General features: G+C 40.1%; 1 protein-coding gene across 1 annotated transcript in view; it reads left to right on the top strand.

The window, feature by feature from the left end:
* Nucleotides 1-13294, top strand: part of LOC134343762 (STEAP1 protein-like) — a 29234-nt gene extending 15940 nt beyond the window's left edge. The window contains 3 exon segments of the mRNA XM_063042502.1: nucleotides 5699-6190; nucleotides 11564-11728; nucleotides 12383-13294. Of these exon segments, the coding sequence (XP_062898572.1) occupies nucleotides 5699-6190; nucleotides 11564-11728; nucleotides 12383-12697 (972 nt within the window). The 3' untranslated portion in view covers nucleotides 12698-13294.
* The last annotated feature ends 4576 nt before the right edge of the window (nucleotides 13295-17870 follow it).

Raw genomic sequence — 17870 nt, 5'->3', positions numbered from 1 at the left:
GTTTCTATGAGATCCCACTCCCCCCCCCCCAATTCTACTGAACTCCAGGAAATACAGCCCAAGAGCTGCCAGACGTTCCTCATATGGTACTACTAGTGATGTTCTACAGGGGTCCGTGTTGGGACTGAATCTTTTTACGTTATATGTCAATGATTTGGATGATGGAATTGATGGCTTTGTTGCAAAGTTTGCGGATGATATGAAGATAAATGGAGGGGCGGATAGTTTTGAGGAAACAAAGGTTACAGAAGGACTGAGATGGACTAGGAGAATGGACAAAGTGTGGAAGATGGAATATAGGGATGAAGTGCATGGTCATGCACTTTGGTAGAAAAATAAAAGGATAGACTATTTGCTAAATGGAGAGAAAATTCAAAAATCTGAGGTGCAAAGGGACTTGGGAGCCTTTGTGCAAAATTCTCTAAAGGTTAATTTGCATGTCATAGTCATAGACATACTTTATTAATCCTGGGGGTAATTGGTTTAATTGGTCATATTGGTGATTAGGGAGGCAAATGTGATGTTAGCATTCATTTTAAGAAGACTAGAATATTAAAGCAAAGAATTAGTTTTGAAGCTTTGTAGAGTGCTGGTGAGGACCCACATGGAGTATTGTGAACAGTTCTGGGCCCCTTAGAAAGAATGTGCTGAAACTGGGGAGGATTCAAAGGAGGTTCACAAAAATGATTCCAGGATTCAGTGGCTTGTCATATGAAGAGCGCTTGATGTCCCTGGGTCTGTATTCATTGGAATCCAGAAGAATGAGGAGTGACCTAGTTGAAACCTATGGAATGTTGAAAGGCCTTGATAGAGTGGATGTGGAGAGGGCAATTCCTATAATGGGAGAGTCTAGGACCAGAGGACACAGCCTCAGAATAGAGGTGTATTCTTTTAGAACAGAGATGAAGAGGAATTTCTTCAGCCAGAGAGTGATGAATCTGTGGAATTCATTGCCACAGTTGGCTGTGAAGGCCAAGTTTTTACATATGTTTAAGACAGATTCTTGATTGATCAGGGCATGTAGGGATACTGAGAGAACGCAGGAGATTGAGACTGAGAGGGAAAAAGAATCAGCTGTGATGAATGGTTGAGGAGACTCGATGGGCCAAATAGTCAAAATTCGCTCTTGTATCTTATGGTCTTAATTTCATCATGGCTAATCTGATCCAGGCATAAACTCCTCTTTTGTGCCACTTCCTCAAGAACTGTAATTCCCTGATCTTTCATATGTTTATTTCCTCCCTGTTTGAATGCCCTGATGATTTAGGCTCCTGAGTAAAGAATTCCAGAGATTCCATAAGACATAAAAGCAAAATAAGGCCATTCAGACAATTGGGTCTGCTCCGCCATTCCATCATGGCTGATTTATTTTACTCTTAAACCCATTCTCCAACCATCTCCCTCCCCATATCTTTGACACCCTTACTAATCATGAACCTATATACCCAATCACCTGGCTCCACAGCTGGTTGTGGCAGTGAATTCTACAGATTCACCACTCTTTGGCTAAAGAAATTCTTCCTCATCTCTATTCTAAAGGGATGTACTATTTCGAGTTTGTGCCCTCTGTTCCAAGACTTGCCCTCTGTTCCAAAACTTGCCCTCCACAGGAAACATCCTCTCCAGATCATTTCTATCTAGGCCTTTCAATATTGGATAGGTTGCAATGAGATATCCCCCTCATTCTTCTAAGCTCCTGCAAGTACAGGCCCAGAGTCATCAAACACTCCTCATATGTTAACCCTTTCACTTCTGAGATCATTCTCATGAACCTCCCCGAGAACTTCTCCATCGGCATCCCCCAGATAAAGACATTTCTTCTCGTGCCATCACCCTGAATCTGTGACCATTCCTCCCCCCACCCCACCCCCAGAGATGGACACCACAGACAAAAGAAGCATCAGCTCCCTATCTGAAGCTTGGAGATTAGAGATCCAGTCTCCATGATATATCTCGACAATTGACAATCCCACCATTCCACATATCAATTTGGTAAATCTTCATTGCACTTTCTTGATCAGACACATCTCTTTTCTTATACAGGGAGTCCAAATATATACACTGTTCCAGTCTCACTGGGTCAGTGTTTCTATTCTTATACTCAAAGCCTCTTGCAACAAAGACAACCTTACTGTTTGCCTTCCTAAATGCTTGTTGAACCTGCATATTGGTAGTGATCTAAAGAATCATTTTTGATTTTATTGGATAGTAAAACAGGCACTTGGCACCAGATGGCTTATTTCAACTTGACTTCTAATGGTCGGATATTCCAGTCTTACAGACTCCCACTATAAATCTGAGAAGTACAGTGTTATAGACTCCACATGAAGCCTATTCATGTTTGCTCACAGGCAGCAGTTTTGTGGAGAACCAACTGCTATCATCCATTTGATGATCAGTAAGTTTTGGATGCCTGTGCTTGCATGTTGCGGCTGCGATGTTGTGAGAGGAGGCGGAAGACTGATGCTCACTTGTCTGTCCCTCCGCTCCACTGCAGGTCTCCCCACAGGACCAATGCCAAATGACAGTGATGTGCACAGGAAAGGGGGCAAATATGCACTGAGTAGGTCAATGCAAATTGCAATGAATTATGTAAATTCCCTAGTCATAATTTAGCAGGTTATTTCACAAAGCTTTGGTTTAATTTATGAATATTTCCTGTGGATATATTTTTATGAACAGAAGTAATATACTTTTAAAATATATTTTATTTTAGCTATAATGTAAATGGCGGATATTATATACACAGTTAAGAGGAAATAATTGCTTAAGCAATGAGCCAGTTTTTTTTCTGTTTGTTGTCTAATATACCAGTGTGAATTAAGTTTCCATTGTTATGTTCAGCATAAAATGTAAATGAGTCAGTAGAACAGTGAGATTACATGAAGTCATGTACATCATGTCACCTTGACTATATTCTTAAAAATCAGAACTCCTGTGTCTTAATTTAATCCAAGGCTATCTGCACAGGTATGATTTATGCCTAATTCTAAATGAGTGTCAAGAGGAATGTTATGTAAAACTGCTGATAAATATGTTTTGAGCAGATTTTTGGGGGAAAAAAATCAAGGATAGAAATGTCGACATTCGAAATAGGATGAAAGGAAAAATCCTGAATTCATTTAAGCTTGCATTTGATTTGTTTTATTTTAGTGAATAAGGTCAAGCAAGTCTTCCCTCGTTTGCATTCATGTAAATAATTTTGGAGGGCACATATTTCAAACTGAATTTTCTGTATACGATTCCTTTTGAGCCTTGACATTGCCTAAAGACATTTATGTCATGATTCGATACTTAGGATGTGTACACAATGGCCTGTGTTATATTTCATTGTAGTTATTACATTGGATTTGGACTATCATTTTAAATGTGCATGTCTTCCTGTATAATTCTCTCATGAATTACATCAACTTAGAAAGAGCTTTGCCTTGTAGTTTAATGATTAGAGTAATACAACTCCTTAAAATAGTACTTAATATAAACTATCACAAATTGTATCTATTAAATTATAGAACAGAACGTTACAGCACAGGAACAAGCCCATCAGTTTATGAAGCCTGTGTCGACCATGATACCAATCTAAACTAATCCTCTCGACGTGCACATGGTCCATATCACAATATTCCCTGCTTGTTACTGCACTTTAAACGTCATTATCATATCTGTTCCATCACTTCCCCTGGCATGTGGCTCAGTAAAATGAAAAGCCTCACAAATCTCTTTTAAACTTTCTCCCTCTCAACTTCAACTAATATCCTTTAGTAATTGACCTTTCAACCTTGACAAAAGATTCTGACTATCTAAACTGTGTTTCATAACTGTATGTACGGTACTTCCATCAGGTCTCCCCTCAGCCACCAACACTCCAGTGAAAACAATCCAAGTCTGTTCAACCTCCCCTTATGACTAACACACTCTAATCCAGACAATATCATGTTAAACACTTCTATGTCCTCTCCAAAGACTCCACATCCTTCCTACAGTGTGGTGCCCAGAACTGTTCACAGTGTCGCAATTGTACCTGTTTTAGACAGTTTTAGACAGCTGCAACATGACTTCTTGCCTGTTATACTCAATGCCCCAACCGACGAAGGCAAGCATTTTGTATACCTTCTGTACCACCTGATCCACTTGTGTTACTACTTTCAGGCAGCTATGAACTTTCAAATTTAAACTGTAATGGGATAGTATGGAGAGAAAAATGGCAATTCCCAAAGTATTTTGGGGGGTAATCTCTGAATAAGATTCTTCAGAATAATTATTTTATAAGTGAAAAAATGAGGACATCATTAAACAAAATTTTTAAACCATTAACAAAGAAATCAGTATGTCCAAATAGATAAATATTGAAATAGTGGAAATTTAGAACAGTTTGATTAAAGTTCCAATCTGTAGAGAAACTGCCAAAATTAGAGCAAATCTGTAGTTGGTGTAAATACTGTTGTAATTGATGTAGACTAAATGGCCTTTACAACTTAACATTTTATGAAATTATAGATCCTCAAAAGATATAACCTTGGGCAATTATTCTATTATGGTTGTGACATTTTTTAGAAGTGTGTTCCTGTTAGACTCATGCCTCCACTGCTGCACAGAGCTTAGCAGATGTCTTAATTATAGATGATAAGATGCAGGTAGTCAAACCTGGGATGGGGTTTGTTCAGGCAAGGGTTGAAATCTAGGAGAAGGCCTGAATAAGAGAGAGCTACCGAAGTACATTATTTAAAGGGGTCATAACTGAAATAAGGAGAAGGAAGGAGAATGGTGTTAAGAGTGATAATAAATCAGCTGTGATGGTGGTCTTGTGGTTCCCAGCCATTGGGTTTTCACCTGCTTGGGGAGGACCCATTTAAGTAATGCTGAAGTAACCTTAACACAGATGTTGCATATGTGCATCATCTGCACAAGCAGCCTTCAGGTGGCACATACACAGCTGAAAATCCTGGGGAGTACATGGGTGTGGCAATTGGATGAAATGTGGCCAAAACCTCTGTCCACTGTTGTAGAGGGGGAAAAGCCATGGTTTTGAAGAAGGGTGGCATTTCATAGGCACCCAAATGCAATGTCCCACTATTGAAGCCAATGGATGGAGATGACAGAAATGAGAAAATGTATTGAAATCTTCAGGGGAGACAGAGTGGGAAGTAATATAATCAAGATGGCTATCAGACACTGTAAGCTTGTAGTGTATGTTGGTGGTTAACCTATCATCGGAGACAGAGCTGGAGATATGCTGAAAGATAGGAAAAGAGCTAGAGGTGGATGGATTTGGAGGCAAGTGCAAGATGGAAAGTGACAGCAGAAGTGAGGAAACTCCTGAGGTTGGTATGAATGAAGGGCTGGTGCCAATGCAGTCTTTGATCTACCAGAAAGTAAGTTGAGAGAGTGGGCCCAAGTAGGATTGAAACAGAAACAAAAGAAAATCTGCAGATGCTGGAGATCTGAGGAACAAGCACAAAATGCTGGAGGCCAGGCAGCAGCATCTACAGAAAAAAGTACTGTCAAAGTTTCGGGCCGAGAGCCTTCGGCAGGGCTGAAACAGGGGCTGTTCTAAATATCCCACAGAAATTCAGGCACGTCTTGCACCCAAATGAGTCCTCATAACTGCACATTTGTTCTGGAGAACTTGAGATAAATATTTCACCTTTTAGTCCACCTCTTCTATTTGTTAACTGACTCTAGCTAATTTGTTTTGCAGAATTCTAGAATATCAACAGGAAATTTGGCATCATCTAATCATCTTCCTTTTGATAACTTTGAATATCCACAACAACTGGACAGACAACTGGAGCTTTTCCCTCAATGGTGCTTTCCTATCAAACTAGCTGGAAGCATGTCCATCGTTGTTTTCATTTACACTTTGCTCAGGGACATCATTCATCCCTTTATGATGGAAAACAAAAATGTATTTTATAAAATTCCGATTTTGGTCATGAACAAAGTTCTGCCTGTTGTTGCCATCATACTTTTGGCTTTAGTTTATTTGCCAGGAATTTTGGCAGCCATTTTACAACTTTATTTTGGCACTAAGTATAGACAGTTTCCTCAATGGCTAGCTTGCTGGATGTTATCACGGAAACAACTTGGACTTCTCAGCTTTTTTTATGCTGTTCTCCATGCATTCTTCAGTCTGTGCTATCCTATGAGAAGATCGTATAGATATAAATTACTGAACTGGGCTTATCAGCAGGTAAGAAGAGCTGCAACATTAGGGTGTTTGAATTTGTTTTATGTGGCTAGTTTGTGAAATCGCTTTAAAATTAAGGTTGATACTTTCCTAGGAAGTGAAATTAATTTCTGCTCTTTAGATCAACACTTAACATCAAACATGGATAGAATGCTAGTTGACACAGAATGCGGCCACATACCTCAACAACATTTGGTTTTACATAATTATAGGAATGAAATTGACTGTTTGTGCCTATTTATGGACGTTGTAATGCTTCCTCCATTAGGGATGATGACTCCTCAGTCATTTCATGCTATTGTAAATCCTCCTGTGGTTTGTCCTGATCAACACAAACTGGATCTCAGCCCAAGTGGGGCATGAAAGAATATTGACCTTGAAATTGTATTGTGTAACACAATTTTTTTGTGTGCCTTGCAATGGAACTTTACCAGAAACTCTATTGCTAAATGTGACTAGATACACAGTGCACCAATACTACATTCCTGGATTTTGTTAAGCAGATCTTCAATGTGTAAAATGATATAGTGAGTCATGCACATTATGAAATCACTCCTGCAAAACAATTTTGAGTTAAGGCTCACAAGTTGGGCAGACTTCATACTTTACAAGTTACCACAGACTCTTACAGCTAACCAGATCGAAGATTTGAGGTACGTTTGACATTATTTAAAGAGGATGTGGCCTTATTTAAACTGCTTCTGTCAAGTCTGAGGTGTGCATCATCTTTTTCCAGCTAGACAATTATTTTTAAGGAGATTGCCACTGACCAACTGTTTGTCCCCAATCTACACTCCATACCGTAAAGTCCTTGGGACCATGAGCATCTTCTTAGTCATCACTATTCACTCCCCTCCAAACGTCATTCTCAGAACTCGTGCTCTTCAGCCCTCACTCTTACTAATCTTCTAAAAGCGCATCTCCAGCCTCACTCGTGCTCAATGTCTCACTGACCAATTCACTCTCTCCTCTCCCTGAACATAAGCCCATTCCTGTGCTCCCTTCTCTCCTTTTTCCCTAGTTCTTTTCCTTACACCTGATTATGTGATATATGAAATGGTTGTGCATAGGTGGAGTAAAAGTTCAAGATTTATGAGGTTGTGAACATCGATTAACCAAAGCCATGATTTTAATTTGCTTACTGTAATTTGAATCCTGATTTTTTTATCTCAGATATTTCATTTGAACTGATTGAGATTTTAGAGTTTAATATCCTTTGTTCTTTTCATCAACATGCTATTGTTAATGATATCAACAAAATCATAAGTGAGAAGATCGATGATAGCAAACTGTCTTTGTAGGCCTCATCTCCAGCTTTGTTGGTTCTGGGGTGAATGATGAGGCCAATGGAGGATTTGGAGGCTCTTCCATTCCACAGATAGGACAAAAATTACCTGACAGGCCGGGGAGATGTTGGTTCACTTCTTCCATCACTTTCATGTAGCTTCTGTGTGCTGAAGAATGGCAAAACATTCAATGTTGTTGCTGTCATTAATCCAGACGTGCTATTGTACAATCTAACTGCATATCTGTCCAAGGTTTGGGAGATTCTACAACTCCGCATTGATAAACTGATGCCCTCAGTTATTTCCTAATCGATTCACGCCCCTCATATTTAGTCTGCAGCAGCTTCTACTGATGTTCTTTTACTGATATCTAAAACATATACCCTACATCTACATTGATGCCAAAGTTATCTCTTACTTTTCACTGCAAGAATACTTCTTCTGTTTGCATTACTGAAATCTCGGTGAATTAATCACCACAAGAATGACTTTGTAAATGCTTTTTAGGCTATCTTATAACTTTTGTAAACTTCTGTTGTTCCATAATTATGCCGCCACAATGCCCTTCCACAGCCTCACAGAATTAATCAAACGTCCTTTCATTTAGTAATCTATACCCTCCTTATTACAATAGTTGACTTAAAGATATTGTATTTTCAAACAAGCCCATGATGTTCTCTCACCTCTCTTCTCCCTTTGCTTGCCTGAATATTCATTATCTTATTATTAACAGTTTCCTTCCTTCCATCAAACCATAATTAATGTCATTTATTCAGTCATAAAAAGATCTGAAAAACTGTTCAAAAACCATTATGCCTTGCTGTAATGGCCCCGCTGCCAAAATAATCTTGTTTGTCTATCCTAAATTTGTCTTCCATCCAACTTCTTTTTGCTTCTTTCTTAATACTTCCTTTCTTTCGTAAGTACTTTTAAGAGTATTTTAATTAAGCATGCAAATACTACATTGCTGTTATTCATTTCATGAAGGACATTTTTTGAGCAAGCTAGTTATTTCACTTCTGATTATAATACAAGTTCTCAAATTCTGAATGCCTTAGTTTCTTTATTTCTTTTCAACTGGGATTTTGTTAAGTTTTCAACAATGATCTGAATATTTTGTGGTGTGGGATACACATTGATTTCTGCACAATACATTAATGAATCATTGTGGTGAATATTTCCTAAGTTGGTCACTTTAGCTTGCCTATCCCTGACAATGATCCGAGACATTGACTCATTGGTGCTACAGGCTAATTAGAGGAGTTCTCTTGGTCTACTGGATGATATATGTTCCTCAGTCAGTTTCACCAAAATGAACCTCCTTCCTGCATTCGTCACTCAGACTTGAACTTCTGACTTCTGCATTGTATCCGCGGCTTCCCTTTGCTTTCAGGCAGAACAAATCCCCCATCACCTGCTCACCATTGTTCCAAGCCTCATATCCACACCTATAATGCTGCCAGCTTTCCAACTTGGGCAGGCGCAACGCCTAAAATCGTTGCAAAACACTCACTAGCAACTTACCTCTGACTCACAAGAGAAAGGCACACAACTGGCTCGAGAGGGCCTTACAGCTAGTAGAGCCGTACGGCTGCAGCACTGGTCACCGGGGTTCAATCTTGCCTTCTCGTGCTGCCTGTGGGGAGTCTGCTCGTCCCCCCGTTACTGTGCTGGGCCACCCTGATGCTCTGGTTTCCTCTCATCCCAAATATGAACAGGTCGATAGCTTAACTGGCCTCTGCGAATTATCTCCATTGTTGGTGCAGGTGGAATCTAAGGGCAGTTGATGAGATGTAGGAAGAATAATAAATGGGATTAATATAAATGGATGATTGATTATTAGTGCTGATGGTCTGGAGTGCAAGGAGGAGGCACACAGGAGTGAGATGGATTGGCTGGTTGAGTGGGGTAGCAAGAACAGTGTTGCAGCCAATGTCAGTAAGACCAAGGAATTGATTGTAGACTTCAGAAAGGGGAAGTCCCAAGCAAGCACACGCCAGTCCTCAGTGAGGAGTCAGCCATGGTATGAGTGAGCAGCTACAAATTCCTGGGTGTCAACATCTCTGATGATCTATCCTGGGCCCAGCATGCTGATGCAAATATGAAGGCGGCCGTGCCAGCAGCTATATTTCATTAGGATTTTGAGGACAGTTGGTATGTCACTAAAGAAACTAGCAAATTTCTGCAGATGTTTCATGGAGAGCATTCTGACTGGTTGCATCACTGTCTGTTATGGAGACATCGATGCACAGGATTGGAAAAAGTTTTCAGAGAATTGTAAATTCTGCCAGCTCTATCATTGGTATAAGTCTTCCCACCGTTGAGGCCTTCTTGAATAGGTGATGTGTGAAAAAGATGGCATCCATCATTAAGGACCCTCACCAATCAGGACATACCCTCTTCTCATTACTACCATCAGGAAGGAGGTAGGGCAGCCTGAAGACACACACTCAATATCTTAAGAACAGCTCCTTCCCCTCTACCATCAGATCTCGGAACTGATAATGTACTCATGAACACTACCTTCTCCTCTCTGTTTGCACTATGTTTTTTTAAATATTTTTATTGTAACTTAGTAATTTTTTATGTAATGCACTGTACCGTTGCAAAACACATTTCATGACATTCTGTATATTAGTAATAATAAACCTGATTCAGATTCAGATTTTGTGATGTAATTCTGCCCCATGTCTCTAAATACAAGGCAATCAATGTGATACTGATGTTTTCCTTTCTGGAGGAAAGAATGCAGCCCTTTACTGGAGCAGCTGCCACAAAATTCATGGACTGTGGGGAAGCTGAGACCATTGAATGTGACAATATTCTCACCCCTAAAGCCTCTTCTCTCACCCACAATCAGCCCTGTCCTGTAAGGTATTGAAAGTGCAAACATCGCATGCTCCCTTCACTGCTCCCTTGCTTTAGAGTCTTCTTTGCAAAGAGGAAGGATTCTCACCTGGTTATGTTGCAGATAATAAGACAACAGCAATCGCGCTCCAATACCCAATCCTGTCTTGAACACTGCTAGGTCAAAGGTTGATACAGTACATCACCTACCAGAGGACAGATTAGAGGAAGAATCTGTGGCTGTTGAGTCATTGCAGCAGTGTAGAGAAAGTCTATTCCAGCTATCTGGATGTCTTCCAGCTATCTCAGATGTGTTCTGCTCTAGAGAAGACTCATTTGAATCTTTCAAAATAACAAACTACAGCCATTGGTTCTTGGATGTTCATAATTAACTGCTTGCTGTAGGGTCGGGCTTGTCTGCAAGCATGTGTGAGATGTCAAGGAAAAGGAGAATCCGGAGCCCATCAATTGCAGCGAATGGCTTTTGGTATTTACTTGTTAATGTGTCTGCTTCCAATGTGGCATAAACAGAAAGGACCCAGTGTCTGGGCTGCTGCCGTGGATTCAGCAAAGTCTGCTACGTAGTTTCAGTCTTCTTTCAGTACAGCTCTGGAGAATGGTGTTCAAAAGGGGTTTGAGAATATCACTGCACTCCTGTCATATGTCTTCCAACAGTTCTCCAACCAGTTACCAGGATTGCTGAGCAACCATCTCAGAGATTTGGAATTGCCTTCATTCACCATGAATCACCCTTGTTCTCTCAGGATGATGATTTTCATATCAGAACTGCCACTACATTGTCATCCTTTGTACCCAGTACATAAGCTAGTCTAGACTGTTACCACTTATGACAAGACATTGCAGAGCAAAGCTAGGCCTTCTAGTTTCAGAAGTCCTCAGAGTTGTTCTCTAAGATTATCTGAAAATTGCAAAGCCCCCTAGAACCGCCTACCTTGCAAGTCAATTGCTGGATGCAAGATTACGTGCTGGCTATTGCCCATAGTTACCACCTAAGAATCAGCAGGATGCTTATGACTTCACTTATGGGAAAATTTATAATGGAAGTTGCCCTTCAAAAATAAAGCATGTACAGTATTTATTAATACGAGTTTCTATAGTTTAACAATACAATATTTTTTTGACTACAAAGAACTTACATTTACAGAATACTTTCAGCAATATTTCTGAATAATGTGTTTCAATGTTTAAGTCTTAAATAATTATTTGCATATTGCTATAACAGGTGAAAGAAAACAAAGAAAATGCCTGGATTGAAGATGATGTCTGGAGAATGGAAATTTATGTTTCTTTAGGAATTTTAGGTCTCGCAATTCTTGCTATATTGGCTGTGACTTCAGTTCCTTCTGTCAATAATACACTGAATTGGAGAGAATTCCAATGTATACAGGTAACTCTTTAACCATTGTAAAATGGCTTGCATACATTTGTGTAGAATACCATAGCCATGGAATGAGGAAATATGCTGGATTATATATCTACAGAATTTCTAATTAAAAATGTAGTTCTAGAGAAATAGCAGACCCAAATTTTCTCAATAGTGCTTATAGAAGATCAGCAGGAGATTATTGCTAACCAAAAATTTTTAAATCCCCAGTGGCTAATGTAGCAAGATTATGGATGCCCAGGATGACAAGATATCCATGGGCAAACATCAAGTTTAACCATTGAATATCGGTAGAGTTGATCTTAATAATATGTAAAACAAAGCCATTCTAGATATCATTACATGGACTCCTTTATATAATCACCAGTTCTAATAATTGCAGAAAATTTCAAGCAGTCCAAATGATTGTACACAATGTTTTGGCTCCAGACATAAATGACAGCTACGTAGGTTTAATGACATAAACTGATGCGATAAATGTATACCAATATAGATCACATCTGGAGAACTTACATTTTATCTCGATATAATCCTCCTTGGAGAAGCATTTATTTTGTACACCCCCTTGTGTGGCATCTAGATGAAACTCACTTTTTATAACAGTAAAGCTTATTTTAACCAAGACCTTAACATATCCATGCCATGTCTGTGTTACAGTCCAAGATGGGATATTGTGCATTGTTCCTATGTACTCTTCATGCTCTTGTGTATGCTTGGAGAAAATGGGTGGAGCTCAAGTACTTCGTCTGGTATACACCACCAACGTTTATAATTGCAGTTTTTTTGCCTATTATTGTTTTGCTATGCAAAACAATGTTTCTATTCCCGTGCCTTGCAAAAAGATTGGGTAGAATTCGAAGAGGATGGGAATGGAAGTCGAAACATAAAATGGATCTTTCCCTTTCTACTGATGCTGTGGAAGATGAGGTGCCAGCAAAAAGATCAATGCATGAAGTGGAAGATGAACAGTGACCCTACAGGGGAAAATGAATAGAACTTGCAACTGAATATTGTAACTCATGTTATCTATGGAAAGCATGTTTATCTTTGTATGCTGCATCCTTTATTCTGGATATCTTTCTTTCCATTAATTGCTTCTCATTGATTTATTTAAATTTATGAAGTATATACTATACAAATGTAGTACTGCATTACTTAGCAAGCTTGGGCAAGCATAGGTGGAGATTCTAAGTAGGTAAGTAAGAAAGTTTCTACTAAGCTTTTTTTTCTGATAGTACATAGCTAGTGCATTGAGAATGGATCTGGAGATAATGGTATGTTCCTTGAGTGAGATGTGGGAAATTGGGGAGATCTCCAGTCTCCCTGATAGTTACATCTGCATGAAGTGCATCGAGCAGCAGCTCCTTAGAGACTGTGTTAAGGAACAGCAGCTGCTGCTGGATGACCTTTGGCTCAGACGGACAATGAGGATGTGATAGATAGGAGCTACAGGAAGGTAATTGCTGGAGGCAGGTACGTGGGTGACTGTCAGGAGAGTGAAAAGGAATAGGCAGCCAGCGCAGAGTACCCCTGTAGCTGTTCCTCTCAATAATAAGTATACTGCTTTGGATACAGTTGTGTGGGCGGGGGGTGGGAGGGGGAGGTTGACCTACCAGACGGAAGCTGCAGCGACCAGGTCTCTGCACTGAGAATGGCTCTGGCTCAGAAGGGAATGGGAGAAGAGGAGTGCATTAGTGATAGGGGATTCCATAATTAGAGGAGCAGAGAGCAGATTCTGTGGACATGAAAAAGATAACCAGATGGTATGTTTCTTCCCAGGCACCAGGGTCACGGATGTCTCGGACTGGTCCACAGCATTCAAAAGAGGGAGGGTGAACAACCAGAAGTCATGGTACATATTGGTTCCAACGACAGGAAGGAAAAGGAGAAGTTCCTAAAGAGAGAATATAGGGTGTTAGGCAGTGAGCTGAAAAGCAGGGCCCTCAGAGTACTAATCTCTGGATTGCTGTCTGTGCCACATGCCAGTGAGGGTAAGAACAGGATGATTTGGTGGATAGATAGATACTTTATTGATCCCAAAGGAAATTACAGTGTCACAGTAGCATTACAAATGCACAAATATACAAATATCAGAAGAGAAGTAAGAAAGAATAAAAAAATAAGTTACCTCAAACAGTCCAAAAGGAAGGGGTCGCCACTTCCCCAGCTGCAGGTTGTCTCATTATAGAGCCTAATGGCTGAGGGTAAGAATGACCTCATATGGCGCTCTTTGGAGTAGTGGGGCTTTCTTAGTCTATCAATAAAAGTGCTCCTCTGTTCAGCCAAGGTGGCATGCAGAGGGTGAGAAACATTGTCCAGAATTGCCAGGATTCGTAGGGTCCTTTGTCCTACCACAGCCTCTAGTGTGTCTAATTTGACTCCTATAACAGAGCCAGCCTTTCTAATCAGGTTGTGAGCCTGTTGGCATCACCCATGTTGGTGTTATTGCCCCAGCACAACAACATGTAGAAGATTATACTGGCAACAACAGACTGGTAGAACATGTGAAGGAGAGGCCTGTGTACTCCAAAGGACAACGGTCTCCTCAAGAAGTAGAGGCTGCTCTGACCCTTCTTATACACAGCGTCTGTGTTGGTGCTCCACTCAAGTCTGTCATCCAGGTGCACCCCCGGGTACTTGTAGGTCCTCACCTGCAATGTTAACCGTGATGAATGTGTGGTTGAGAAATTAGTGTAAAGGGCAGGATTTCAGATTTCTGGTTCATTAGGATCTCTTCTGGGGAAGATACAACCCATACAAACAGGACAGATTACCCTTGAACCCGAGGGGAATCAATATTCTTGCGGGCAGGTTAGCAAGCGTTGTTGGGGAGAGTCTAAACAGATTTGGCAGCAGGTTGGAAACCAGAGTGATAGGGCTGAGGATGGGATAGTTGGTATACAACTTGATGCAGTGTGTAGTGAGATTGTGAGCAAGCACAGGCAGATGATAGGGTAAAGTAGCAGGCATTAGGATGAGTTAAATCTGAAGTGGTTATACTTAAATACGCACAGTATACTAAATAAGGTAGGTTATCTTGTAGCAGGTTTGATGCAGTAGGCATCACTGAGTCATGGCTGAAAAAAGATCATAGTTGGGACCTTAACTTCCAAGAATACATTTGTATCAAAAGGGCAGGCAGGTAGTCAGAAGAGCTCTATTGCTACAAAGTGAAATCAAATCCTTGGAAAGGAGAGACATAGGATTGGAAGATGTAGAATCCCTGTGGGTATTTAAAAAAACTAAAGGGTGAAAAGCCCCTGACGCAAACTATATACAGGTCTCCGAACTATTGCCAGGATGTGGGCTAAAAATTACAAGGGAGATAGACAAGGCAAGTAAAAAGGGCAATGTTGCAATAGTCATGGGAATTTCAATATGCAGGCAGATTGAGAAAATTCAATTGGTGCTTGTTCCCAAGAGAGGGATTCAGTGGAATACCTACGAGATGGCTTTGTTGAGCAGCTTGTGGCTGAGCCAGCGAGGGCAACAGCAATTCTGGATTGGTGTTGTGTAGTGAACCAGGTTTGATTAGGAAGCTTAAGGTAAAACCCTTAGGAAACAGTGACCATAATATAATAGAATTCACCCTGCAGTTTGAGAAGGAGAAGATACAATTGAATGTATCAGTATTACAGTGGAGCAAAGGGATTAAGAGGAATGAGAGAGTAGCTGGCCAAAATTTTATTGGAAGGGGACACTAGCAGGGATGATGGCAGAACAGAGGCTGTTTTTTTATGGTGGAAATTTGGAATGTGCAAGCATAGGATATATACATCCCAAAGTTGAAGAAGTATTCTAAAAGGAGGATGAGGCAACTGTGGCTGACAAGGGAAGACAAAGATATCATAAAAGCAAAAGAGGGGGCTTATTATATAGCAAAACTTAATGGGAAGGTAGAGGATTGGGAAACTTAAACCAACAGAAGGCAACTAAATAACCTATAAAGAGAGAAAATATGAATTATGAAGGTAAGTTAGCCAATAACAAAAGAGGACACAAAAAGCTTTTTCAGATATATAAAGAGTAAAAGAGAGACAAGAGTAGATATCGGACTGCTGGAAAATGACACTGGAGAGGTCATATTGGAGGACAAGGAAATGGAAGAGGAACTTAGTAAGTATTTTGAATCATTCTCCACTATGGAAGATGCTAGCAGAATGCCAGAAGTGCGAGAGTGTCAGGGGGCAGAACTTGCTTTCATTAAAGAGAAGATGCTTGGAAAGCTGAAAAGTCAGAAGGTAGATAAGTCACCTGGGTTCTGAAAGAGGTAGCAGAAGAGATTGTTGAGGCATTCAAAATCGTCTCTCAAGAAAATAGGTTCTGAAGTGGTTCCTGATGATTGGAAAATTGCAAATGTCACTCCACTCCGTAAAAAGGGAAGGAGGTAGAAGAAAGGAAATTATAAGCCAATTAGCCTGACTTCAGTGGTTGGGAAGATGTTGCAGTCCATAATTAAATATGACGTTTTGGGGTATGTGGAGGCCCAGGATAAAATAGGCCAAAGTCAGCATGGTTTTCTAATGGGGAAATCTTGCCTTTCAAAACTGTTGGAATTCCTTGAGGAAATAATAGGATAAACAAAGGAGAGTCGGTAGATGTTGTCTGCATGTATTTTTGGAATGCATTTGACAAGGTGCCCCACAGGAGGCTGCTTAACAAGATAAGAACCCATTGTATACAGGAAAGGTACTAGCATGGATAGAAGATTGGCTGACTGGCAGAGAGGCAAAGAGTGGGAATAAAGGGGGCCTTTTCTGGTTGGCTGCTGGTAATTAGTGATGTGCTGCAGGAGTTGCTTCTTTTCACATTGTATGACAATGATTTGGATGAAGGAATTGATGGCTTTGTGGATGAAGACACATGGAGGGGCAGGTAGTGTTGAGGAAGCAGGGACTCTGCAGAAGAATGTGGATAGATTAGGAGAATGGGCAAAGAAGTGGCAAATGGAATATAGTGTAGGGAAGTGTATGGCCATGCACTTTGGTAGAAAGAATGAAAGCATAGACTGTTTTCTAAATAGGGAGAAAATGTGAAAAATCAGAGGTGCAAATGGACTTGGAAGTACTCGCGCAGGATTCCCTGAAGGTTAACTTACAGGTTGAGTCAGTGGTAAGGAAGGGAAATGTAATGTTAACATTCATTTTGAGAGGACTAGAATACAAAAACGAGGATGTAATGCTGAGGCTGTACTTGGAGTATTATAAGCAGTTTTGGGCCCCTTACCTGCTGACATTGGAGATGGTCTAGAGGGCGTTCATGAGAATGATCTTAAGAATGAAATGATTGACATGTGAGGAGCATTTGATAGCCCTCAGCCTGTACTTGCTGGTGTTTAGAAGAATGAGGGGTGATCTTAATGTAACCTATTGAATATTGAAAAGCCTAGATAGAGAGGGTGTTTCCTATAGTGGGAAATTCTAGGACCAGAGGACACAGCCTCAGAATAGAATAATGTCTCTTTACCACAGAGATGAAAAGGAATTTCTTTAGCTAGAGAGTGGTGAATCTGTAGAATTCATTGTCACAGATGCTGTGTAGGCCATGCCATTGGGTATATTTATGAGGAGTTTGATAGGTTCTTGACTAATCTGGGAATCAAAGGTTACAGGGAGAAAGCAGGAGAATGGGGTTAATAAGTCAGCCATGATGGAATGGCAGAGAAAAATCGATGGGCGAAATTACCTAATTCTGTTCCTATGTCTTATGATCTTGTAGTCTTATGATAAATATACTGGTATATTGTGATAAAATATCAGAATAAGACAAAGTTGCTTCATATTCGCTACAAGTTGTGCAGTAACCAAATTTAGACATCAGTGTGTAAGCTGATTACTGTAATGTTAAAAATAAAGCTTTTTAGCTCTTCAATATTAAAACCTGACTTCATGTTAATTATTATACTGTACTTGATTGTGAAATTCTGTAATAAAGAAACCAAAAATTAAATGGTTAATAGATTTTAGTCATTGCACTTTTTCTCACAAAATCAGGGACAGGGTGACTTTGGTACTGAGGAACAATGATATTTTGTATTTTACTGCACTATTTCCTAATATTATCGTGTAAAGAGTTCCATTTAGTACAACCAAATTCTTCCATTGTTTCTCTGTCTAATACAACAATTTGATATCCTAGCTGTTAC

Source organism: Mobula hypostoma, chromosome 3 (assembly GCF_963921235.1).
Source record: "Mobula hypostoma chromosome 3, sMobHyp1.1, whole genome shotgun sequence".
NCBI classification, from domain to species: Eukaryota; Metazoa; Chordata; class Chondrichthyes; order Myliobatiformes; family Myliobatidae; genus Mobula; species Mobula hypostoma.
Note: the sequence above shows the minus strand (reverse complement) of the source record. Positions and strands in the feature narration are given on the sequence as shown.